Source organism: Mus musculus, chromosome 16 (genome assembly GCF_000001635.26).
Source record: "Mus musculus strain C57BL/6J chromosome 16, GRCm38.p6 C57BL/6J".
Taxonomy (NCBI): domain Eukaryota; kingdom Metazoa; phylum Chordata; class Mammalia; order Rodentia; family Muridae; genus Mus; species Mus musculus.
In genome coordinates, this window is record NC_000082.6 from 23,912,465 (window position 1) to 23,933,978 (window position 21,514).

At 45.5% G+C, this 21,514-nt stretch overlaps 1 protein-coding gene across 1 annotated transcript; it reads right to left on the minus strand.

Moving 5' to 3' along the window:
* Positions 1-13,083: 13,083 nt before the first annotated feature.
* On the minus strand, positions 13,084-18,330 carry Rtp2 (receptor transporter protein 2). The gene is made up of 2 exons (NM_001008230.3): positions 18,071-18,330; positions 13,084-15,251 (listed from the first exon to the last, which is right to left on the minus strand). The coding sequence occupies exons 1-2, from the start codon at positions 18,232-18,234 to the stop codon at positions 14,744-14,746; spliced, it is 672 nt and encodes a 223-aa protein (NP_001008231.1). The 5' UTR covers positions 18,235-18,330; the 3' UTR covers positions 13,084-14,743.
* Between the last annotated feature and the right edge of the window lie 3,184 nt (positions 18,331-21,514).

Here is a 21,514-nt window from a genome sequence, read left to right on the forward strand (position 1 = left end):
TGTGATCAACGTCTCTCCTCTCTTAGGTGAACATTGTCTAGTACACACTGGATTCTGTCATTGGAAGCCTGCCTAGCTGGGGACATCTGAAATTATCTTTGTGATTCTAGAACTTGTGGAGACGTGAAAAATAAACAAACTGAGAAGTCGTAAATGTTGAACGGTGAGTAAAAGTATATAAGGAACCACAGATGTATTGCTTAGGAGACAGTTCACTTTGTTTTTCCTTGGGTGATAACAGTCTGTCAAAATTCCTTCGACTGTCTTGTCTGAGCAGTGTGAGATTTCTGGAGCCCTAGCATAGCATTCCTTTACTTGCCTTCTGTTTTCTTTGTCAAGTAGTCTGTAAACATATGCCAAACAACAATCAAAGAAGAGCGTACTGACTCAACGGTGCAAAATAAAGCAGAAAGAATCACAAGACATTTAAAGAGCAATGCCTCTGCTAACGCATAGAGCTTTAGGCGGATACTGAGTATACACAAACAAACAGAAGCAACGTGGGTCTTCGAACAGCGCTGAGAACGTGTTTGCACGAACACCGCGTTCATGTCATAACAAGAGTCCACAAGGCTTCTTGCCTAAGAGTGTTTTCTCTGTCTCTTGTTATTAGCTCCTTTAGAATTTAGTGCAATTCACTTTGATCGTACTTACAAGCTCGTCCATGGAGGGAAAAAAGAAAAAGAAATAAAAGGAGGAAGCCATGACTACTCCTAAAGAAGATTTTTATTGTAGATGTAAGGAAGAAAGCAGGCAGAGAGAGAGAGCGAGAGAGCGAGGGAGGCGAGAGAGCGAAAGAGCGAGGGAGAGAGGAAGGGAGGGAGGGAGGGAGGGAGGGAGGGAGGGAGGGAATCAGAGGCTGCATACTAAACGGGATCATGAGAGGAGAGAAGGGTAAAAAGAGCAAGAGTGGAGCCTCTGACCAATAGAGGCCGACCAGACTAGAAGACTAGACTGGTGCAGTAAAAATAGTTGAGTTATATAGGAATCAGGCAGCAGGGAGGGGAACAGAAGTCCAGCCCCTGGGAGGGAAAGGTTTAGGGTAGGAGACAGGGTGAAAAATGCTGGGCATAGCCACAGATACAGAGAGAGCTGGGAGGAGCCACAGACACTAAGAGATTGATACTGGGAAAGCTGGGAGGGGCCGTAGGTATTGAGGCATGCCGGGAGAACTGGATAGGGCTGTAGGTACTGAGGGATGTTGGGAGAGCTGGCAGGAACCACGGGGACTGAGTGAGACTTGTCCTGGGATTAAGATCTTTTATTTTAGCCTTTTATTGATGATAAAACCTAATCTCTTCTATAGCTTTTTTTTTTTTCCAGAAACTGGAGCAACATTGTTGGGGAACCCAGGAAGGCTGGGGGACATCTGTTACACTCACTGCCAAGGTTCTCTGGGACCTGGGGCTAGGGAAATGCCAGCTGCTTTAGAGCCCTCTGGGAGGCTTCAAGGGACACCTGCAGCTGGCGTGTTGCAGGCAGCTTGCAGCAGCACACCGTAGATTAGAAATCTGCTTCTACAGATGTAGACTAGAGACAGAAGCTAAAGTTAAGGACCTTAGCGGACATTTTTTAATCTTTGGCGTGCACGTGACACTTGCAGGATCACAGTGTGGTAGTTGGGTGGGGAAGAGAAGTCACAAGATTGGAAAAGGGGAATGTTACCCCCAAGATCAGGGGACGAGGAATGTCACCCTTAAGCAGGTGGGCATTTGACCTGAGAGAGAGAAATGTGAGTATACTCCCTGAAGGGTACATATTTTTTTTAAAGTTTATAGGAAGAGATTTTAAAAGTTAGTTATATTAGTATGCTGAGATGCACATATAGAAAAGGCAGTAGACTCACACCTTTGAAGCAAAGTAAAAGCTCGGGAACCCCAAAATTATTCTGGGTTAAAAGAATTAACTTTTTTTTAACAGAGCTGGATATATTGATTGGACAAAGATGTTTTTAAGTATGATTAAGAAACACTTTTAATTTTACTTAGAAGAAAGCTAAAAGAAATTCAAATTTTTAGGCTTCTGATTATAATAGCTTTTGCCAGCAATGCTTTACCAGGGCTAGTTTAATAGCTTATCAGAGATCCATTTGTTAATGTTAAAACTCTGAACTTTTGAAGTTTTAGTACAACAATAATGTAGATAGAAAAAGAAGTCTGAAAAATGTTTAAACCTATTTGTGACTGAAGCCTGTCATCAAGGTAACCTATGTCTGCCTTTCTTAGCAGGAGACCTAGTAACTTTAGAAAAGTGAGGCCTGATTTTACACATCAACTGAACTGAACAGTCCTCTGCTGTGGCCTTGGGTGGAGGAACATAAATCTACAGTTAGCCCTCAATATCATCAGAAATCTGAGAAGGATAAATTATAGCAGGAAGAATAATCCAAATGGCCCATGTATCAATTAAAATGACAAAGACTTACTGCCTGAGAGGATACTCTAGGCTTCTGCGGTCTCAGTAGCTTTGTTTGGGGACAATGTCCCAGGGTAGTGTCAGGCTTCAGCTGCCAGACCCAGAAGATCTGAGAGACTTTCCTATGGAGGAAGAACTTGGGAGAGTGACCTATCTAGACTAAGGCAGAGTAGAGCAGTCATCCCAACAATGTTCGCTGTTTGGGAAGATCCCTGGAACAAGCCAGTTTGTCTTGTGGCTATCATTAGTACAATCAAGGTGGAGTAGCCATGCCCATGTCCTCTTCGGAGACCTCATGGTTGCCATTAGGAGCTGACACTTCTATCTATTGTGGGAAGATTTGTCATTAAACATTTTAAATGCCATATTCAGTAGATCTCTGAGGAGTCTGAGGACCATCTATTAAGGATACCTGAGTTAATTACATGCTTTAGGCTTAACTGGAAACCCATTAACTTGCATGTCTTAATAAACTTTAAGAGTTTATAACAAGTTAGTATCTTATATAAGAGAGGCTTTTATAGCTTTATCCTTGTTAAGTTTGTACTTTAAAGATTTGAGTTGAAGACTTAACTCAAGATCCTTTAGCATCAAAATAAAGGTTTAAGCCATAAATGCAGTCCATAGAGAGACTTGTATCTTTTTCATACTGTACCAACATAAGATGTTATAGTTTCTTACATGACTCAGTTTATCCAAATATTTAGAGTTTAACAAAGTGAGCAAAGATGAAGAGGCTAGACTTGTATTACTGTGCAAACATATATTGTTTCTTATTTAAATTTAGAAGTCTGGTAACGAACATAGTTAGCAAAGACTTAAGTAGTTAGATGGAAACCTCTAAGTCAAGTTTTGTAAACCTGAGTATATATTTATAACCTTAGGATTTTATCGACCCTGATTATATTTAATCTTAAAATCCATCCTAATCCAAGATTACTTTGAAGATCCATTGTTGCACCCAAGTCTCAAAAGGAGATACAATGATAATGATAAGACGCGGTAGGACTAAGGTGATGTATAATTGTTGTTTTGGTTGTTTATACCACATGGCTCTCTTAACTGAGATGGTGATGAAGTTACATGGCATGTATCCCGTAACCTTAGTAAAGATGGCTGCCAGTCATGTGATTACTGCTATCATCAGCCAAAATGGAGGAGAGCAACATACATGATTGTCATTTAAAATATCTATTTGCCTAAACAAGAGTTGAATCCAAGTTACATATTCAGTAAGCAGATAGTTGAATCACAGATAGCAAATTAAGATCCAACCTTTTATTACAAGTTGTAAGTAACTTTTTTTACAGATTTTTTTAGTCATATCCAGTGAATTTGTGGATCCTGGGATAAAGACTGATTACGCCATAGTCTTAATATGATTCTTTAAAGCAGAATGGAGAGAACTCATAGAGACAAAAGATTTAAACCAAGTACTGTAAAACTTGGCTGGCATCTCCTACACAGAGATAAGAACAGGGTTAATGTCTTGGGCTCATGTTGTGGGTTTCCTGAAGGGCATATCAGTAAAATATCTGTGGAACCGTTAAAGGCAGCCTGGTTTCTGGTTGAGCTAGGTTTAAAACCCCAGTGACCCAGCAGGTGATCCTTCAAGGAATGGCAGGCATTTTGCCATTCTCCTAGACATCAGGCTCCTGACAGTCCTCAGCTCTCCATAATTCTGTGGCCATCAGTCACGTAAAGGCAATGCCCCAAGCCCCTCCACAGGTAGAGGACATAGCCACAGATCACGTAGCCTAAAGACAGATATCCATTTTAATGAGGTACCTAAACGTCTGAAGGGCTTAGCCAATTAAGCTCCCCTTCCCAGACACTCCTCCCTGCAAAAGGTGTTTAACCTCAGGCCCACCCTGAGAAAGTGGGATACGGTTTCACTCATCAAAAGTCTCTGCCATGACAATAAATGCTTTAAAACCATGGACTGTCTCTTCTCATCGGGATCTTCGCTGAGGAACAATGGAGCAGGTTTTCCTCTAACGAGCAACATCTAATCTCCCACAGGAGGCCTCTCTGTGCTGCGAGGCATGGTCTCCACCAAGGCAAGCCACCCACTGAACAAACCAAGGACTCTCAGAGGGACACAGCCAGAGCTCTCCTCCCACCTTTTTTCCTTCGGCCCCCACTCCATTCTCAGCTCTTCCATAGCATCCAGTGGCATCTGTGGTGCCAAAAGTGAGTACCAGACGTCCTCGGCCTCAGTGCAGGCCAGGACCCCCAAGCCCGACACTGCCAGTCCCCCAGGAACCCAGACTGTGCTCCCCCACCCCTAGAAAGGGGTCCTGCAGCTTCTCACAGCCCGATGCCTGCCCAGCAGTGGCATGGGATGCACTCAGTCAAAACTCCCACATCCTGCCTCGCCCAGAAGCCCAAGCCCTGAGTGGACACTGGACACCACCTTTTAACCCACAGATTTCCATGTGGTAGGCACCCTGCAGGGTATAATGGGGAGATGCCTGTGTGATAGGTGCCATGGAAGGTATTGTAAGGAGATGCCCACATGACATGCACCCTGGAGAGCATAGTAGGGTCCAGGAGACAGACAGGAGATGGCCAGGGAATGGGTGCCCAGGATGGTATAGCAGGTTCCAGGAGGAAGAGAGGGAACATTTAACAAGTAGACAAGGAGAGACAGATGGCTAAAACTTGTGGAGAGAAGAAGAGGTCGAAGAATTCGGAATCAGATACAATGTGTGGCAGAAGCCGGCAAAAACAAATGATCTGTACATAGCTTACATGAACCAAATCAGTAGCTAAGTTCAGAGAGGCCGAGTTCCTTAAAAGGCAGCTCATTTATGCCACTCTTATAGTTTCAGCACCAGATGAATGATAAAATAAAATAATAAAATAAAAGAGGAGGACATGATTATTCCTAAAGTATGAAGACTCTTATTGTAGGTATGAGAGAGAAAGCAGACAGAGGGAAGAGTCCTGGTTGAACGTGACTGGCAGACTAAAGTCAACCATGTGAGGAGAGGGGGAAGGAATAGCAAGAAAGGATCCTCTGACCAAGAGGCAGCCCAGACCAAGAGGCCAAGAGACCAAGAGACCAGCATAGCCAAAGTGTCTGAATTATAAAAGGATCAGGCTAGAGGATGAGAAACAGAAGTTCAGGGATTCAGAGGGAGGGCTTTAGGGTAGTGGCGGGATAAGGAGAGCTGGGAGGAGTCTTGGGAACTAATAGATGCTGGGAGGGCTGGGAGGAGCCACAGGTGCTGAGTGGGACTTGTCCTGGGTTTGAGACCTAACAACCTCTACTCCTCCCAGATCCATATATCCTTCCCTCACCATCCAACTTTATGTCTGTGTTTTTAAATCAAGTATAGTTTGTGCTCTCCATATACTCTTGGATGTGGCCTTTACTGGACTGTGTTCAACTCTAAAGAAAATTAACTCTCCCTCCCCCAGTATCTAACAACTCCATATCTCCTTAGCTAAGGATGATACATCATGTCCACCTCCCTAATGGTGCCCTGAGCCTGTGGCGATCTTGTCATGATGCCTCAACTGCTGTGAATTCATTCGTATGTTACCATGTTTAGAAAGTTTCCCTGAAGTCATCTAAAACCTATGACTATTACAGTCTTCCTACCCCCTTTTCTTTTTTCTAATTTATTTTAATTTATTCACTTTACATCCCACTCACTGCCCCCTCCCACTCACACCCTCCCACAATCCTTTCCCCATCCCCCATCCCCCATCCCCTTTTCTTCTGAGCAGGTGGGGGTCCCATGGGTATTCCCTAACCCTGCCACTTCAAGTCTTCCTCTCCCACTGAGGCGAGGCAAGGCAGCCCAGCTAGAACATATCCCACAGACAGGCAACAGCTTTTGGGATAGCGCTCATTCTGGTTGTTTAGAACCCATATGAAGACCAAGCTGCACATCTGCTACATTCGTAAAAGGAAGCCTAGGTCCAGCCTGTGTATGTTCATTGGTTGGTAGTTCAGTCTCTGAGAACTCCAAGGGTCCAGGTTAGTTGATTCTATTGGTCTTCCTGTGGAGTTCCTATCCCCTTCGGGGCCTGCAATCTTTCTTCCTATTCTTCTTTAAGAGTCTCCAAGCTCCATCCACCGATTGATTGTGAGTGTCTGTATCTGCCTGAGTCAGCTGCTGGGTGGAGCCTCTCAGAGAACAACATGCTCCTGTCTTCAAGCATAACAGAGTATCATTAATAATGTAAGGGATTGGGCTTGCCCATAGGATGGATCTCAGGACGGTTATTGGTTGGCCATTCCGTCAGTCTCTGCTCCCTGCCCCGTGCCTACACTTCGTGTAGACAGGATAAATTTTGGGTTGAAAGTTTTGTGGCTGGGTTGGTGTCTGTATCACTGCACTGGGGTACAGGAGATAGCCTCTTCAGGTTCCATATCCACAATGTTGTGAATCACAGTTTCACAGTTAATGTCATCCCCATTGATTCTTGCTGCCCCCTTTTCTTCAAAGTTCTCTCAGCCTTGACGGGAGGAGTGTGAGACAGACATTACATCTAGGGCTGAGTATTCTGTAGTCTCTTATTCTCTGCACCATGGCCAGTTGTGGTTCTCTGTGTTACATGCTATCTGCTTCAAAAAAGAAGCTTCCTTGATGGGGCTTGTTTGATGCACTAACCCATGCACCATGTCCATTTAGCAGAAATAATAGTAGATTGGCTCTGCTCTCTTGACAAGGGGTCATGGTCCGTGCAATGGCCTCTGAACTGACCCTCATTATCTGATATTCTCTTAGTTAATTTTTTATGGCTGTGATGAAACACTTTGAATGAAAGCAAAGGGCTTGTTGTGCTCCCAGTTCCATATAATAGCTCATCATGGAAAGCAGTGAGGGCTGGAATTCATGTAGGGCAGGAACCTGAAAGCAAGAACTGATATAGAGGCCGTGAAGGGGTGTTACTTTCTGGCTTGTTCAATGTGGCTAATTCAGCCTGCTTTCTTTGAGACCCTAGAACCACAGTCCCAGGAATGGCACCACCCACAACTGACTGGGACCTCTCCCATCAATTACTAATTACAAAAATGTTCTACAGGTTTGCCTGAAGCCTTATCACATGCAAACCTTTTCTCAACTGAAGTTCCCTCCTCTCAGGTGACTTTAGTTTGTGTCAAGTTAACATAAAACTAGCCAGCAGAAGGGACCCTTGTCAACTTGACACATAGACATATCACTTTGCAATTAGAACCTTTTCTCTCTCCTTTGTCCCCAAGATGGCACATTAATATTAATGTCACAATATAAAGCATAAATAACTTTAAGAGTCTCAGACTTTACAAATTTGAGCACATTTAAAAGATCAGTTAAAAATCCAGAATCCTTTTTAAAAGATCAAAGTCTCTCCACTGTGGACTCCTATAAAAATCACAATTAAGCTAAATATTTATTAATTCAAGAGGAAAGGACTAGGACGCAGTCACAATCTGAACAAAGCAAACCAAACACCAACAGTGTAAATAATTCAATGTCCAATACCTGGGATCCACTCACAATCTTCTGGGTTCCTCCAAGGGGCTTGCCTCACATCTCTGGCTCTTCCCTCATACACCCACCATGATGAGGAACGTGGTGGTCAAGTTTGGCTTTTAGGCTCCTAATCACCCCATTCCACTGCTGATTCTGTTCTTGGTTTTTATACCATGGTTCTTACATCTCCAAAATGTGGGGGTCTTAAGCTGCAACTTGGCTGCATTTCCACCAATAGCCTTTCCTAGGTTCTGTTCATGAACCCAAACCTCAACTTCTTTGCATGGCCCTTTCAGTCCTGGAGCTTCAACTGCCACCAATGCTGCACCTTCACCAATGGCTTCTCTTGTCCTCTAACAATTTCAAGTTTCAACTGCTGTTCATGAGCCCCTCATGTCTTCAAAACCAATACCACCTGGATGACTCTTACACTGCCAAATTCTGCTGCCAGCACAAGGTACAATTTTGGCTACCTCTGGAACACTGCTTCTGTGTGCTCTAGAGGAAACACTTCTCAGAAGATTTCACCTCCGTGATGCTGATCTCTTAATCACTGCTAATTTTTCAGCTCCAGCTGACTAATATTGATTATCCCAGTGACTAAAAGATTTCACTTCAATGGTGTTGGTCTCTTGTTAATCACAGCTGACTATTCAACACTAGTTGACCAGACACCACAGATTTGTTGTAGTAAATCTCCAACTCCAATAGGCCATGCAAAAACCACACAACTCAGTTATTATATTTATAAGTTGTACACCTAGATTGGGCAAATCTACCACTATACTAATTTATTCCCCAGCTATAGATCCCTTGCTATTTGTAGCTTCTCCAGGCCACGTGGTTCTGCTTCAGCTTCCCTCCTCCTCTTCCTCCTCAGCCTCCTTTTCCTTCCTTAGACCTCCACCCCCACCTTTCCCTTCCACTGCCCCATCACAGCCTCTAGCTTTATTTGACCAGTTAGAATGAAGAGCCTGTTCACATGAAATCACCTGAATATGTGATCCACTCATCTAGGCAGACCCTCTTGAGGAAGCAGAATTAACATCAGGATATAAACAGCACAAGGGCAACGGCACAACAAAGATCCTTCACACAAATGGCACAAGAGTCTTCACTTCCCCCGGAATTGTACAAGCTAGGTTTCCATCGTCTGCCTTGCTCTCAACAGTCTTATCTTCCAAGCTACTATGGCCTCACCTTCACAGTTTCAAAGTCCTTCTACAGTCCCAAAACAACGTGGTCAGGTTTGTTATGTAAATACTCTGCAATCCTGGTACCAACTTGTCTTAGTTGGAGTTTCTATTGCTGTAATGAAAAATCATGACCATAGCAATTTGGAGAGAAAGGGGTTTATTTGTCTTACACTTCTATAGGACTGTTCATTTTCAGAGGAAGTCAGGACAGAAACTCAAGGACCTGGAAGCAGGAGCTGATGTGGAGGCTATGAAGGGGTGTTGCTCACTGGCGTGTTCAATAATGGCTTGCTCATTTCTTATAGAAGCTAGAACCACCAGCCCAGAGATGGCTCCACCCACAATGGGCTGAGCCCCATCAATCACTAATTAAGAAAACGTTCTGCAAGTTTGCCTCTAGCCTATTTGCCACACACTCCAGTCGAGTCAGTTTGACAAGCTGAGAGGCTTGAAAGCTACTCACAAGGCAAAAGAGTTGCACAGAAACTTGCTCCTGGAGTCTGGCGTTCTCTCTAACCCATACATTAATTTTCCATTCCCGAGTTAGTCTAGTGGATGGATCCATGTGCTCTCTTTTAGTATTATCCTATTATAAGTGCCTTTTAAGATTGAATTCTGACATAGCTAAAGCCTTCCGCCAGTGTTCCAACAGTCCTAGAACGTCCTTGAGTAAGACCATGGGCTTGAAATTCAGTAAGAATATTGCTATTCAGTGACATTCAGAATAGCCTCTGGTATTACACTATCACTTAGAATAAAAGCCAAGTCACTCCCATATACAGGAATTTACAATAGTTTAGGAAGTAGATCGGGCTGTGGTTGTAGAGTATTGCATTATTCATGTGACGGTTAGCTAGAATGGAACTCCCTAGTTAGAACCATGACTTGGGTGTGAAAGCCCTTGCCCTAGGAGAGTAAAGACCTCACACCTGGCTTCTAAGACTATAGCTGAGTTACACCCATACACACGTATTTACAATGGCCTAAGGGGAAGGTGGACTATACAATAGACTAAAGTAGGAACTATGGCAAGGGCACGAAGCCCTTGACCCTGGCTTCTAAGATTAAGTGAATCTTAGGTGGAGCCCTTGTTGATCCCAGTTGTTAACAATGAATTCTATCCCAGGTGGTTCCCATTAGACCTTCTGTGTTTGCATTCCTCTGTTTTATGTAAAAATCCAGTAACCTCTTTGTACCTTGCTGGTATGTCACCCAACTTCCTTATTGTCTTCTGTATAAATAGTCTGATGCTCGATTTGACAAAATACATTCAGATTCTACACAACCTCTCCTGTGTGCATCTGTCTGTCATTCATCCAACGCTTTGCCCACCCGCGACTAGAGACCCATTCCACGCAGACAAAGGGGCCCAGAGGGTCTGCAGCACCTATTCTTATGTAGAAAGATCCAGTGGAGGTTTCCTTCTCTCAGGTGACTTCTTCATGTGGTGAGTTGACATTAGGTCATGTAGCTTTGAGAGGCTTAATTCTTCATTTATGAGGCTTAGAATACAAAGCCTCTCACTAATCCTCAGTTTCCTGTCCCTTCCATCTCAGCTCCTTAGAATCCTGTCACCACTGGCTTTCAAAGGTTTTTCTTCAGTCTAAGTGTGAGCACTGGCTTCCAGTGAAGCCCGTCACAGCCTCATATAGAGGTAGGATTTCATCACCTACAGGACACCTTTAGTACTTTCTTTGATACTCACAAAGGGGTGTTGCCTACTGGCTTGTTCCCCATGGCTTGCTCAACCTGCTCTCTTATAAAACCCAGGACCCAGAGATGGCACCACCACTCATAATTTCTTTTTTCCACTCACTGTAAGCTGTTCTTCACCTTTCTGTCCCCAATACCCAATACAGAATTTCTGTTTAATTAGCATGATTCTGTGACTAATTCTTGTCTTGTTGAGTACAATGTTCCTTACGTTACCTTCTTTTTCCTCCAAGAACAAATTTCATGGAATATGATTCTTCTAGTTCAGATGAGATGGACATTGTGACTCATGTTTAATCTTTTCCTAATAACCAATGGCTTAGATGCTATAGTTACCAGCACAGATAGGAAATGGAGGCTTAGTGAGTTCAGGTTGTAGGTTTGCAATTGGCTGAAACCTGGTATAGGAGTCCAGAAATAAATGCCAAGAGGAGAATTAAGCCTGGTGGGCCAAGTACTATGTGGTGGGCAGAGGTATTCAGATTGGGGACGGAGAGATTCTAAAGGTAACATACAACAGACACAACATGGGTGTATCAGCCAGGGTTCTCCTGAGTCGAAGACCTGCAGTCCAACTAACCCAACAGTGGGCAAGCTGTGGATGAGAAGTCCAAGAATCTAGTAGTTGCTCAGTCCCACAAAGCTAATTATTTCACCTGGTCTTCTGTATAAGCTGAACTCTTGAAGAAGTACATACATTCCAAGAGATGTGCTGGTAAGTAAGTGCAAGCAAATAAAGAAGAGTGAGTGTTCCTTCTTCCATTATTCTTATGTAGGCCTCCAGTAGAAGGTATGGCCCAGATTAAAGGTATGTGTAACCTCCCCCAGCCTGAAGCAGGCCGAGCCAGACCTTGACTTTGCGGCCACCAAGGAGATTACCTAGGGTGGAGCCTTCCTCCCTAGATCACTCTATTGTTCAGCCACTGTCACTATTCCTCTTCAAGATACTGCTACCTGCCAGGAGACCACCTAGATATTCCTGAGACTACACCCTATCCTGCACGTGGTCACCTGCAGCTGGACTCCAAGAATGAATTGGCGGGAATGGGCCTCCCCCCCTCCTATATAAGCACATTAATATTTGAGCCTTGATCAGAACCTTGTCTTGGCTCCATTTCTCTCTCGTCCGCCTAGTTTCCCTCTCTTTCAGCCTCGGTTTGCCTCCCAGATGAAACTCAGTTCATGTGAGCTGCTGGCCAGCCCACAACAGTATGTACTACCATGCCTGTATTTGAAGCATGTTCTGTCCCAGGCTTGTCTTGAACTCAGAGATCTATTTGCCTCAGGCTTCTGGGATTAAAGGTATGTACTACCTTGTCTGGGCCCAAGCTTTTCATAGCCACTATGCCTCAAGATCTGGGTCAGAAACCTGTGTCTTCCAGCCTCAAGACCTGGATCAGAGGTGTGCCCCTCCATTTCTGGGTTGTAGTTCATTCCAGATGTAGTCAAGTTGACGACCAGGAATAGCCATCATAGTGGGACACAGATGATGTGAGATGGAACAGTGAAAAAAAAATGATAAGACAACATACCATATGATATGGAAAGTGGTGTCCAAGTAGTGTGAGATAGGGTAGGGCTGTGAGAGAGAATAGAAGACAACATACAACCACCATGACATGGGAGATGGTGGTCAAGTAGTGTGAGGTGGAGTGAGGTAATGAAGGGGGATAAGAAGACAACTTAACTTGACATGGGACATGATAGGAAAATACTGTGGGTGGGCCAGGGATGAGAAAAGGAATAGACAACACTAGATTTCTTTTTTTTTTTCTTTTTTCGAGACAGGGTTTCTCTGTATAGCCCTGGCTGTCCTGGAACTCACTCTGTAGACCAGGCTGGCCTCGAACTCAGAAATCTACCTGACTGTGCCTCCTGAGGGCTGGGATTAAAGGCGTGTGTCACCACGCCTGGCTAACACTAGATTTCTAAGAAGCCAAGAACTACATCTGGCCAGGCTGCTATGGAAGAGAGCTCGTGGTGGTCAGGTAACTTGGTCTATGTGTCTGAAGCTTTGAATGGAAGCTTAGAAAGCCATAAGACTGAGAGTATCTATGCCATAAAAAAACAAAGTTGTGAGAACAGAGGAGACTCTTGGGTACCCTGAACATATAAAGGATGAAGGAAAGAAAGTGTCCACAAAGACTATTGTAATCTAGAGAAAAAAAAACAATTCAAATATGAAGAGCAGGTGCTATCCAGTCACTATATAGGTTCCTGGGGGGAAAAATCAAGACTATAGTTCAGTGCGTTCTGTAAAGAACATAAGTGTCAAACCACAAAGGTACCTACATATCTGCATTTATTATGACACTATTTACAATAGCCAAGTTATGAAATCAGATGATATACCCATTAACAGATTGATCAATGGATGAAAAAGTATGTCATGTGTACAAAATGGAATATATTTGGTTATAAAGAAAAATAAAAATGTCACTTTCTGGGAAGTGGGTGGGACTGGAGATCATGTTAAGCTAAATCAGTTAGGCTAAAAGAGAAAAATATCATTTGTGTTCCCTCACGTGTAAAAAGGAGACTTTTAAACATAGATACAAAAGCAGGAAAGGGATCATTCAGAGAAGAGAGAACCAGTTGCTGGGGGGGTCAGAAGAGGTGATATATCTTTGAATATGACCAGAATACATGTAAGGAAAATATTAGAGTGACAGCCACGTTTTCAATGAACAGAACAATTACAGAAAGAGGACTATAAAATGTGGCAGACACAAACAGAAAAGCAGCCAATGTTTTGGTAGTGAAGTATGGAAGGCTGGCTCTAGGGATGTAGAAATGAGATTTCCATGGACTAAAGAGGAAACAAGTCTTGGAAACTAATATAACCTACTCCCTCAATCCTGAGGAGATAAAATCATTGCAGCGGGTTGGGAAGGGACCCCGAGTCAGGGACCAGTCACTCCAATTTAACATGAAAATGCAGAAATCACTGTTTATCGAGGAAACTGGGCTTCTGGAGATATTCCCGGCCTCGTTTCTCTCCAACTATTCTAGCTTCCTTGCCCTCACAGCCATCCTCAGCCGCATTTCCTCCTTCGGATGCGGTGGTCAGACACCCTGGCTTTACTGACCCTCTGAGACATGACCTATTTTCTTGACAGAGTTTTGGCAAACTATTTCTAGACACAAAACAGATTTTAGCAAGAGATGCAAGCTGGCGCCTAGTTTTTCCTGTCCTGTTGTTCAGCGCTGCGTAGGGGTTCCCAGGGTAGACAAAGCAGAGGGTGGAAGACCTCTGGGGAGCACTTGATGCCCAAACCCTTGGTGTTCATCTTCCTAGAAGTCACCCTTGTCTTCCATTGAGCAATGGCCTCTATGGGGACAAATTCTGTATAAGCCTGACTGAGTTTGGAACTACTAAGGAACACTTTTATTTCATCTTAATTAATCTTAATCAGAGCAGCCACATATGGCCAATAGCTAATCCATTGGACAATGCGCCCTTGACCATTCCAACCCCCTCAGCCCATCCCCACTTCCACCACCCCCCACCTCTATCCTCATCCCAGCCCTAGCGCCTGAGTGAAATCCTCAGCATTTCAGAATGGAAGAAGCAGGCTGTCCCTATGTATTCGATGGAGGCTGGAGGTGGCTCTGCTCCCTCCAAGGGGAACCATGCAGGGCACATAAAGCTGAAAGCGACAGTGTCCAGATGGGACCTAAGGCTAGAAATGTAAAGTAAAGGCTGGAGGTGGCAGCTGCAGATTTCAGACTCACTAAACTCCAGCAAACTTCCAAATCCCTATTCCTTCTACTTTCCCTCCGTTGCTATTAAATTAGTGGAAGGACCACTAAGTTTCTCCTAGTGCAGACTAGAGAGCAGTGTGCAGATAACCAGAGTCATAGATAGAACCCGTAGCAGACTCAGGAGGAGACCAAATCCTTCTCATTTTCAATCCCATGAGTCCCTTTTCCCCACCCCTACCACTAAAGGAAGCCAGAGCGGCCTCGGAAGAACTGCAGGTAGACAATGACCAGGCAGAGGGTGCCCCAGAACAGGCACCAACGAAATGAGAAGAAGCTGGAGATAAAACCAGCCTGGCCCTTCTTCTTGGAGGCATCGGTATAGGCGGCATCCTCCTCCAGCAGCTTTTCGCTGGGCTTCCAGTGCACGATGCCTTCCTGGCAGGCCTCGCAGAACTCACTGCGGTGCAATCCGCTGTCTGGCCGGCTGGCTACGTGGATGCGGTACTGGCCACCATCCTCATCGTAACACTGCTCGCGCAGACTGGTGATGAGGTTGTCCACCAGGCCCTCGATATTCTCCTCCAGCATGCTGGACTCGTCCAGCCGCGACGTGCCGCACTGATAGCACAGCTGCTTGAACACGCGCATGCGCACTGAGCCAACACGCTGGGCACGGTCCAGGTGCATGTGGAAGAGAATGACGACATTGGCAGATTGCCATGTGTGCCAACACCAGGAACAGTGGAACCTGCCGGGAAAGGAAGGAGGAATAGAGCGGGTGAGACTCTTCAGGGACAACCTCACCCTGGGGAGCATAGAAAAGAAAAGGCCAGCATGTTAAATGAAGGATGAAAATAGAAACGCCATGTTTTTCACTCTAGAGGTCTCTTAGCACTAGAGGTCACCAGTCACTTCCTCTTTCTGGAAACCCGAGAACCTCACACTGGAGTCATTGAGCAACCAGTGGTGTCCTGGAAGCTGCCTCCAGTGTGGTCTCCTCAGCTCCCCACCCATCCCAGCCTATTGCAGACTTGTGCCTGGTCAACCCCCAAACCGAGTGTGGCTCCACTTCTCTTCAACTCGTTTCTCATCCGTGAGGTACAGTATGATGATGTCCTTGCTGGACTTTGTGCTCAGACCTCTCGTGCCTCTGTTACAAATGGTAGTGTCACCATCTGACTCCTGCATCCTGCTTGCTCTGAGGAGATGGCATGCAAGCTCAGATCCAGACTGTAGGTCTGCAATCAGCCACCCAGAAAGGCAGGATAGATTAGCAGACTGCAATGGACTAGACAGGAAAGAATCCTGTTTGGTTCTTAATTTTTTTTTTTTTTTTTTTTTGAGACAGGGTTTCTCGGTAGCCTTGGCTGTCCTGTCACTTAGTAGACCAGGTCACTTTGTAGACCAGGCTGGCCTTGAACTCAGAGATCCACCTGCCTCTGCCTCCTGAGTGCTGGGATCAAAGGCGTGCGCCACCACGCCCGGCGCTGTTTGGTTCTTATGTCTTCGCACAGGCACTCCCTTGACCAGTCATCCCTGTGCACCAGAGCAGTGTGGTGTAAGAATGGGGAAAGCAGACTTTGTTCTCTAATATACCTACCCACAGCCCATCTGTCACATGGGCTGCTTTGTCTGATCTGGACTCCTGTAGCCTGGGTCTCAGAAAGCATGGAGAGAGGTTGCCTGGGGCTCACCCGCCAAGCCCAGCTCCTCCTGGCTTTCCATACCTTCCTTACATATCTTCTGTGATGGAACACTCCTTTAAACTCCAGGGAGGCTCCGTATGCCCCTGTAATGGCCTCTTGTGAGCCCGGTTACAAAGGCTTCAGAGGAGTTCACATGTCCACTGGGCTGAGTCTGCCCTTATTCCTGCCTCTGCCTGAGTCCATTGCACCAATGGCCGTGAACGACCTCTGATGAAGAACTCAATTCAACACAAGAAGCACCAACTGTATTTTAAACACTATTCAGCCACTGTGAAGGGGCAGTAGAACCAAGCCAGCTTCTGGACCTCTGAAAGTCACTGACAATGTGGGCAGAGAACAAAACCCGCAGCACCTAACACATGGTCAAAAGGGCAGAGGTGTCTGATAGGTCCTGGATGGGGAAGATTCCACTCATTTTCCCTATACTGAGCGAGTACTCAGGCCCAATACTTAGTACATCTGAAAGATCAATATCAAATAAGCATGTACACAGAATGACTGGGGCAGCTATGACCCAGCCCTTTCTGTGGCCGGCTGGGACCAAGCCCAAGGTGAGAAGACCTATGAGTCTTTGGAGATGTCCCTAAACTCCCCAAACCCCACACACCAGCCAGTTCCCAACTTTCTGCACTTTATCCCCCAGGAGGCTCAAATGCTTCATGCGTGCAGTCTCCCAAGTCTTTAAAATAAGCCAGTCTAGAACAACTTCCCTCCCTCAAGACAGACCCCATATCTCCAAAAGTATCAAACATTGGTGAGCATTTGGGACGTAGGGGAGGGGGGCTTGGGGGGGGGGAGGTGAGACTGAAGCATAGAAAATAGAGATCATGCAGCTACTTAGAGAGATTTCCACTGCCCAGCATTGATAACAGGAGACAACACAAACCAACCAACTATGCCCTGTCCTATGCTAACACATGCTCTATTTATTTGTTGGCAAGGCCTATGGTCAGCCTGCCTTTTTCTGCTCCCACCCACATGCTGTTGTCTACTCAAGAGGCTTCACATTCTTACAATATGGACAACCCAGCCATAATTTTTTCACACCTCCACAACACAGCCACCAGCTCGCCTGGGGGGGGGGGGGGCGCTGCACCACTGCAGGTGAGCTGGAGGCTGTCTGACCAAGAAACTGTGGCTCCCATCCCCCACCCCCATCATCTGTTTGTAAAAGGGAAACGATTTTAGAAGAGCCCCCAGGACACTCTGCATGGCAGAAGAGTGAGGAGCACTTAGGAGGATCTAGGGCAAGTGCTGCCTGAGGTCAGCAACTTGTCATCCACTGACAGTAGTGTTGGACGGGATTGGAGTAGTGTTTTAAGATGAGCTAAGATGAGCTCCCTTGCCTTGTAAATATGAAAACTGGGAACCAGAGAAAGAAGGGGACAAGGCCAAGTTCACAGAGCTATGGAACCAGGCTCTCAAATATACTATGTGATCAGTAACTTGTTCTGTCTTCATGTCTAGTTGCATTTGATTGAGCAGATGGACACCACAGCCGCCAAACACATATACCCCAACTTCTAGGTTGAGAATTCTGGAGATCCCCATTGTACCTCCTCTCCATTCTATCTATACTAGGCATCTGAATTTGCAGGGCTTTGAAGCCTTGCCAGTCTTGATTTTCTATGGAAAACTGAGACTCAAATGCAGGGCACAATTTGTTCCAAGGAACCAAGGAACCTGAACAACTGTGGTTAGAAACATAGCCTAGATGGTCCTTCTGGTGGTTCATTGCCTGCTTGTCACCTGAGCTGACCTGGTGAGACCTACCAGAGGCCCAGACTTGCAAAGTCTGTGACAGCCCCCATCCTTCTGGGGGAGGGAGGGCTTCCTGCACCTCCTCCCACCAGCCTCTCACCTGCCTGAGGCATGTTGCTCCAGGTACTGCTTCCAGCCAGGGCCCAGCTCATTGGGCTTGAGGGTGGGGTCTATGATGAGCTCCCAGCTGTCCGCTGGCTTGGCCACCTCCATCTTCTCGTAGAAGACCTTCTTCCACTCACAAGTGGTCAGGCTGGTGGACATGGTCCTGTTGGCTGGGATAGAAGGGTGAACTCAGCCCAAGGAAGAACAGAAAGCTTAGATAGATGCAGCCCAGGCAGTCTCTGTGGTCCAAAAAGCCTTACCCACAAGAGCCAGCTTCCTCTTTTGTCACCCTGGAACCTGTTACTATGACAGCCAGGCAGGTACCAGGAGCCAGGGATAGGGAGGAGGCAAGCCTCCAGGGAGAGTTCCAGGGTCCTGAGCCAGATTGCAGAGGCAAACTGAATTGTAATGCTGACTAGGTTGAGAAAGCAGAGAGAGGTGAGATCCAACCCATGGGCTGACGGAGGTTCCCCAGAGGACAAGGGCTATGTGGTGGCCCTTTTTCACCCCACTGCTCTTCCCTGCTTTCTCCAGCCATGTGCCATGGCAACCATAATACCCTAGGGACGTCAGCAGAAGCAGAATGGAGATATGGGACCTGATGCTCCCACACTCCTGATGCATTGTGGCCATTGTTTGCCATGTGCTAGCCACAAGCTACTTGATCTGTGTACTAGCCAAGACAGACCAGAAAGCAGGCTTCTGTAACCCCCAAGTGATCATCCACAATTCAGATCCAGGCCTTCCTAAATGATGTCTACCCCTTTAATTATCTCGAGCGTATTATGCTCCTAACATCGTGATGAAGGGAGACGCGACAAGTGACACGTCGCTCTCCCTTCGCTGGAGAATTCTCAATCCGGTTGGTGAGACAGAAGTAATTTAATACACTGTGAAAAGCTCAGTGATAACAGTTCACACTCCAGGGTTGCCACAGTCACTCCCTGCTCCCAGGGCTCGCGGAGGCTGCTGCTACGGGATCTAGTATCTTCCGAGCTGCAGGCTGAGCTACCTCAGCTGATGCAGAGCAGACAACAGAGAGCCGAGGCTTCCTGACGCCCAAGTTCTATTTTTTTACAGACCAGAGGCTGTGGATACCTGGTTCTGCCCCGGATATTGCGAGGTTTCTGCGATGTCTGTAGTCCATCACCTGTCACTTCTTTAACCTGAAGCTCTGGCTTCTAGGGCTGTGGAGACAGCGAAAGTAGGCAGAACTAAAAAGGGTAGCTAGGTGCCGGAAGTTATCAGTGCTGGGTTCCAGATTTGTCATGCGCCTCCATATGGTCTCTGTGTGGGATAGGGTTAGGAGGATGGCCACTGAACATCCTTCAACTCAGAGAAGTGCTCTTCCACTAGCTTTGTGTTAACCTATAGAAGTACAAGTCTGTGCTGTAAGGCCATCAAGAACTACTGATTTCCGGTTTCCTTATTGGCCTCGATTTAAATTCCCAAACCCCAGCCCTCCTTCCCTTTTTCTTTTTCTTATTTTTTATTTATTTACTTTTTTGGAAGGGTTTCACTATGTAGCCTTGGCTGGCATGGAAATCACAGAGATCAGCCTGCCTTTGCCTCCTGAGCGCTGAGATTAAAGGCTTGGAGCACCACAGCCAATTCAAATCTTTTCATAGTGAATCAGGACAACTCAGGCCTAGAAATGGAAAACTGCTCTCAAAAGAAACCCTGGACTGGGTGACTCACTGGGGACTCTCCTATCATCAGCTACAAAACAGGTGACATCCAGGGTCCATGAGTTCCCGGGAACTGAAGGAAGCCACGAGATTTTGGCCCGACCTAGAGCGAAGTGCCGTGGTCCAGCTCTGAGATGTACTATACCATTGTTCCCAGATCAAAGGCAGTGTCGGAAAGCTTAAAGGACAGTGGGAATTGCTAGGGTTCGTCTGTTTGGCTTTGTTTTGTTCTCTCTCAGATGATGCAATCCCCTTAGGCATCGGATCATACTTAAGTTAGAATGGAATCCTCTAAGCAGAAACCAGGGCGATTCATCTTTCTGTTCAACAACGCTGTTGGCACTGGAAACTCTTTCTGGGATATCACCAATGAGTGTAGCAATTACTATACGATGATGTGACAATTACTAGCTCAGTCTTTCTCAGGTTGGCACTGGGCTGCACCATTAAGACACTCTCCATGTGGGCACATTGCTCACTGGCAGCTCATAACTTGGAGCTGCAGCATCTTCAGTCTGGGTGATAATGTTTTAAATGAACTAATTTTAGCCTTAAAAAAATAACACTATCTATCTAGATCTCACACGCAAAATGAGCCACTCTTATCCTTTACTATGGAGTTCAAGTAATAAATACTTTTGCAAAATGTTCATTATTTAAATTTTATTTGTTAAAATACTATGTGATGAGGGTTAGAGAGATGACTTGGTGGTTGAGAACACCAGCTACTCTTCCAGAGAACTTGGGTTCAGTTCCCAGCACCCACACGGCAGCTCAAAACTATCTGTAACTGCAGTTCCAGGGGATCTGACACCTTCATACCAATAGACTTAAAATATTTAAATATTTTTTTAAGAAATAGAATATTATATGACACAATTAATAACAAGAAACGGCAAGGAAGAATTGAGAAGTATGAAATTCAGAATCACCTGGGGACTGCCTCAGGAGATTTCAGCCCATATTCTTCAGGGAACACAGTCACGCTCCACCAGCTCTATGCTGTGCGGAATCCCACCCCAGCCAGCCGGTGTTACTGAGAGCCATGTGCTAACTCACAGGCTACCAAAGGTTCAAGTAAAATCACTTACTGTCTCATGATATTTCTAAACAAATCCAGGAGGGACGAAACTGTATTAAACCTTCCTGTCTCCAAGTTCAAAGAATCTTTGATAGTGTTGCTGACAAACTCAAGATCCTTGGGAGACCCTTTGAAAGATATTTTGAAAGGCTTCTCCACCTACAGACCACAGCACTCGGTTCATCCTTTGGGTGGAAGTGAACTTTGAGTCCCAGGATAGTTCACCTGCTCAGAACAACTCACAAGTGTCAACCAGAGATACCTAGCAGAGTCCATGTTGTCCCTTTATCAGGAAGGAGCAAGCAGAGCCACCGTGAGCCAGCCCCATTCTGTCATCACTAACATTCCAGGATTTGAGTTCTCCCTGCCTCTTCCAGCCCCCAGAAACCCATAACAGGAAGGAGTTCTCATGTGTGCTCACACACAGAGGGCTAAGGAAAATGATGATATACTGTGTAGTTCCAAATGTTAGAAAAATTATTTTGAATATTCTCACCACATTTACATAATAAATACTTGAGGAAATAAATGTTTGTCTTAATTTTAACATTACCCAGTGAATACATGTGTCTGAACTTCACATAACGCCCTCAAATAATGTTTTGTTTCCACATGTTTATTTAAATCAATTCAAGTAAAAAAAGGAAAACAGACTGTATGGTCTATGACT

What these genes read in the sequence shown, in the direction of transcription:
- Rtp2 (NM_001008230.3), bottom strand. Translation starts at nt 18,234, where the DNA reads ATGTCCACCAGCCTGACCACTTGTGAGTGGAAGAAGGTCTTCTACGAG. An exon ending in GAGCAACATGCCTCAGGCAG is followed by an intron (nt 15,252 to 18,070) that starts GTGAGAGGCTGG and finishes CTTTCCCGGCAG; the next exon opens with GTTCCACTGTTCCTGGTGTT.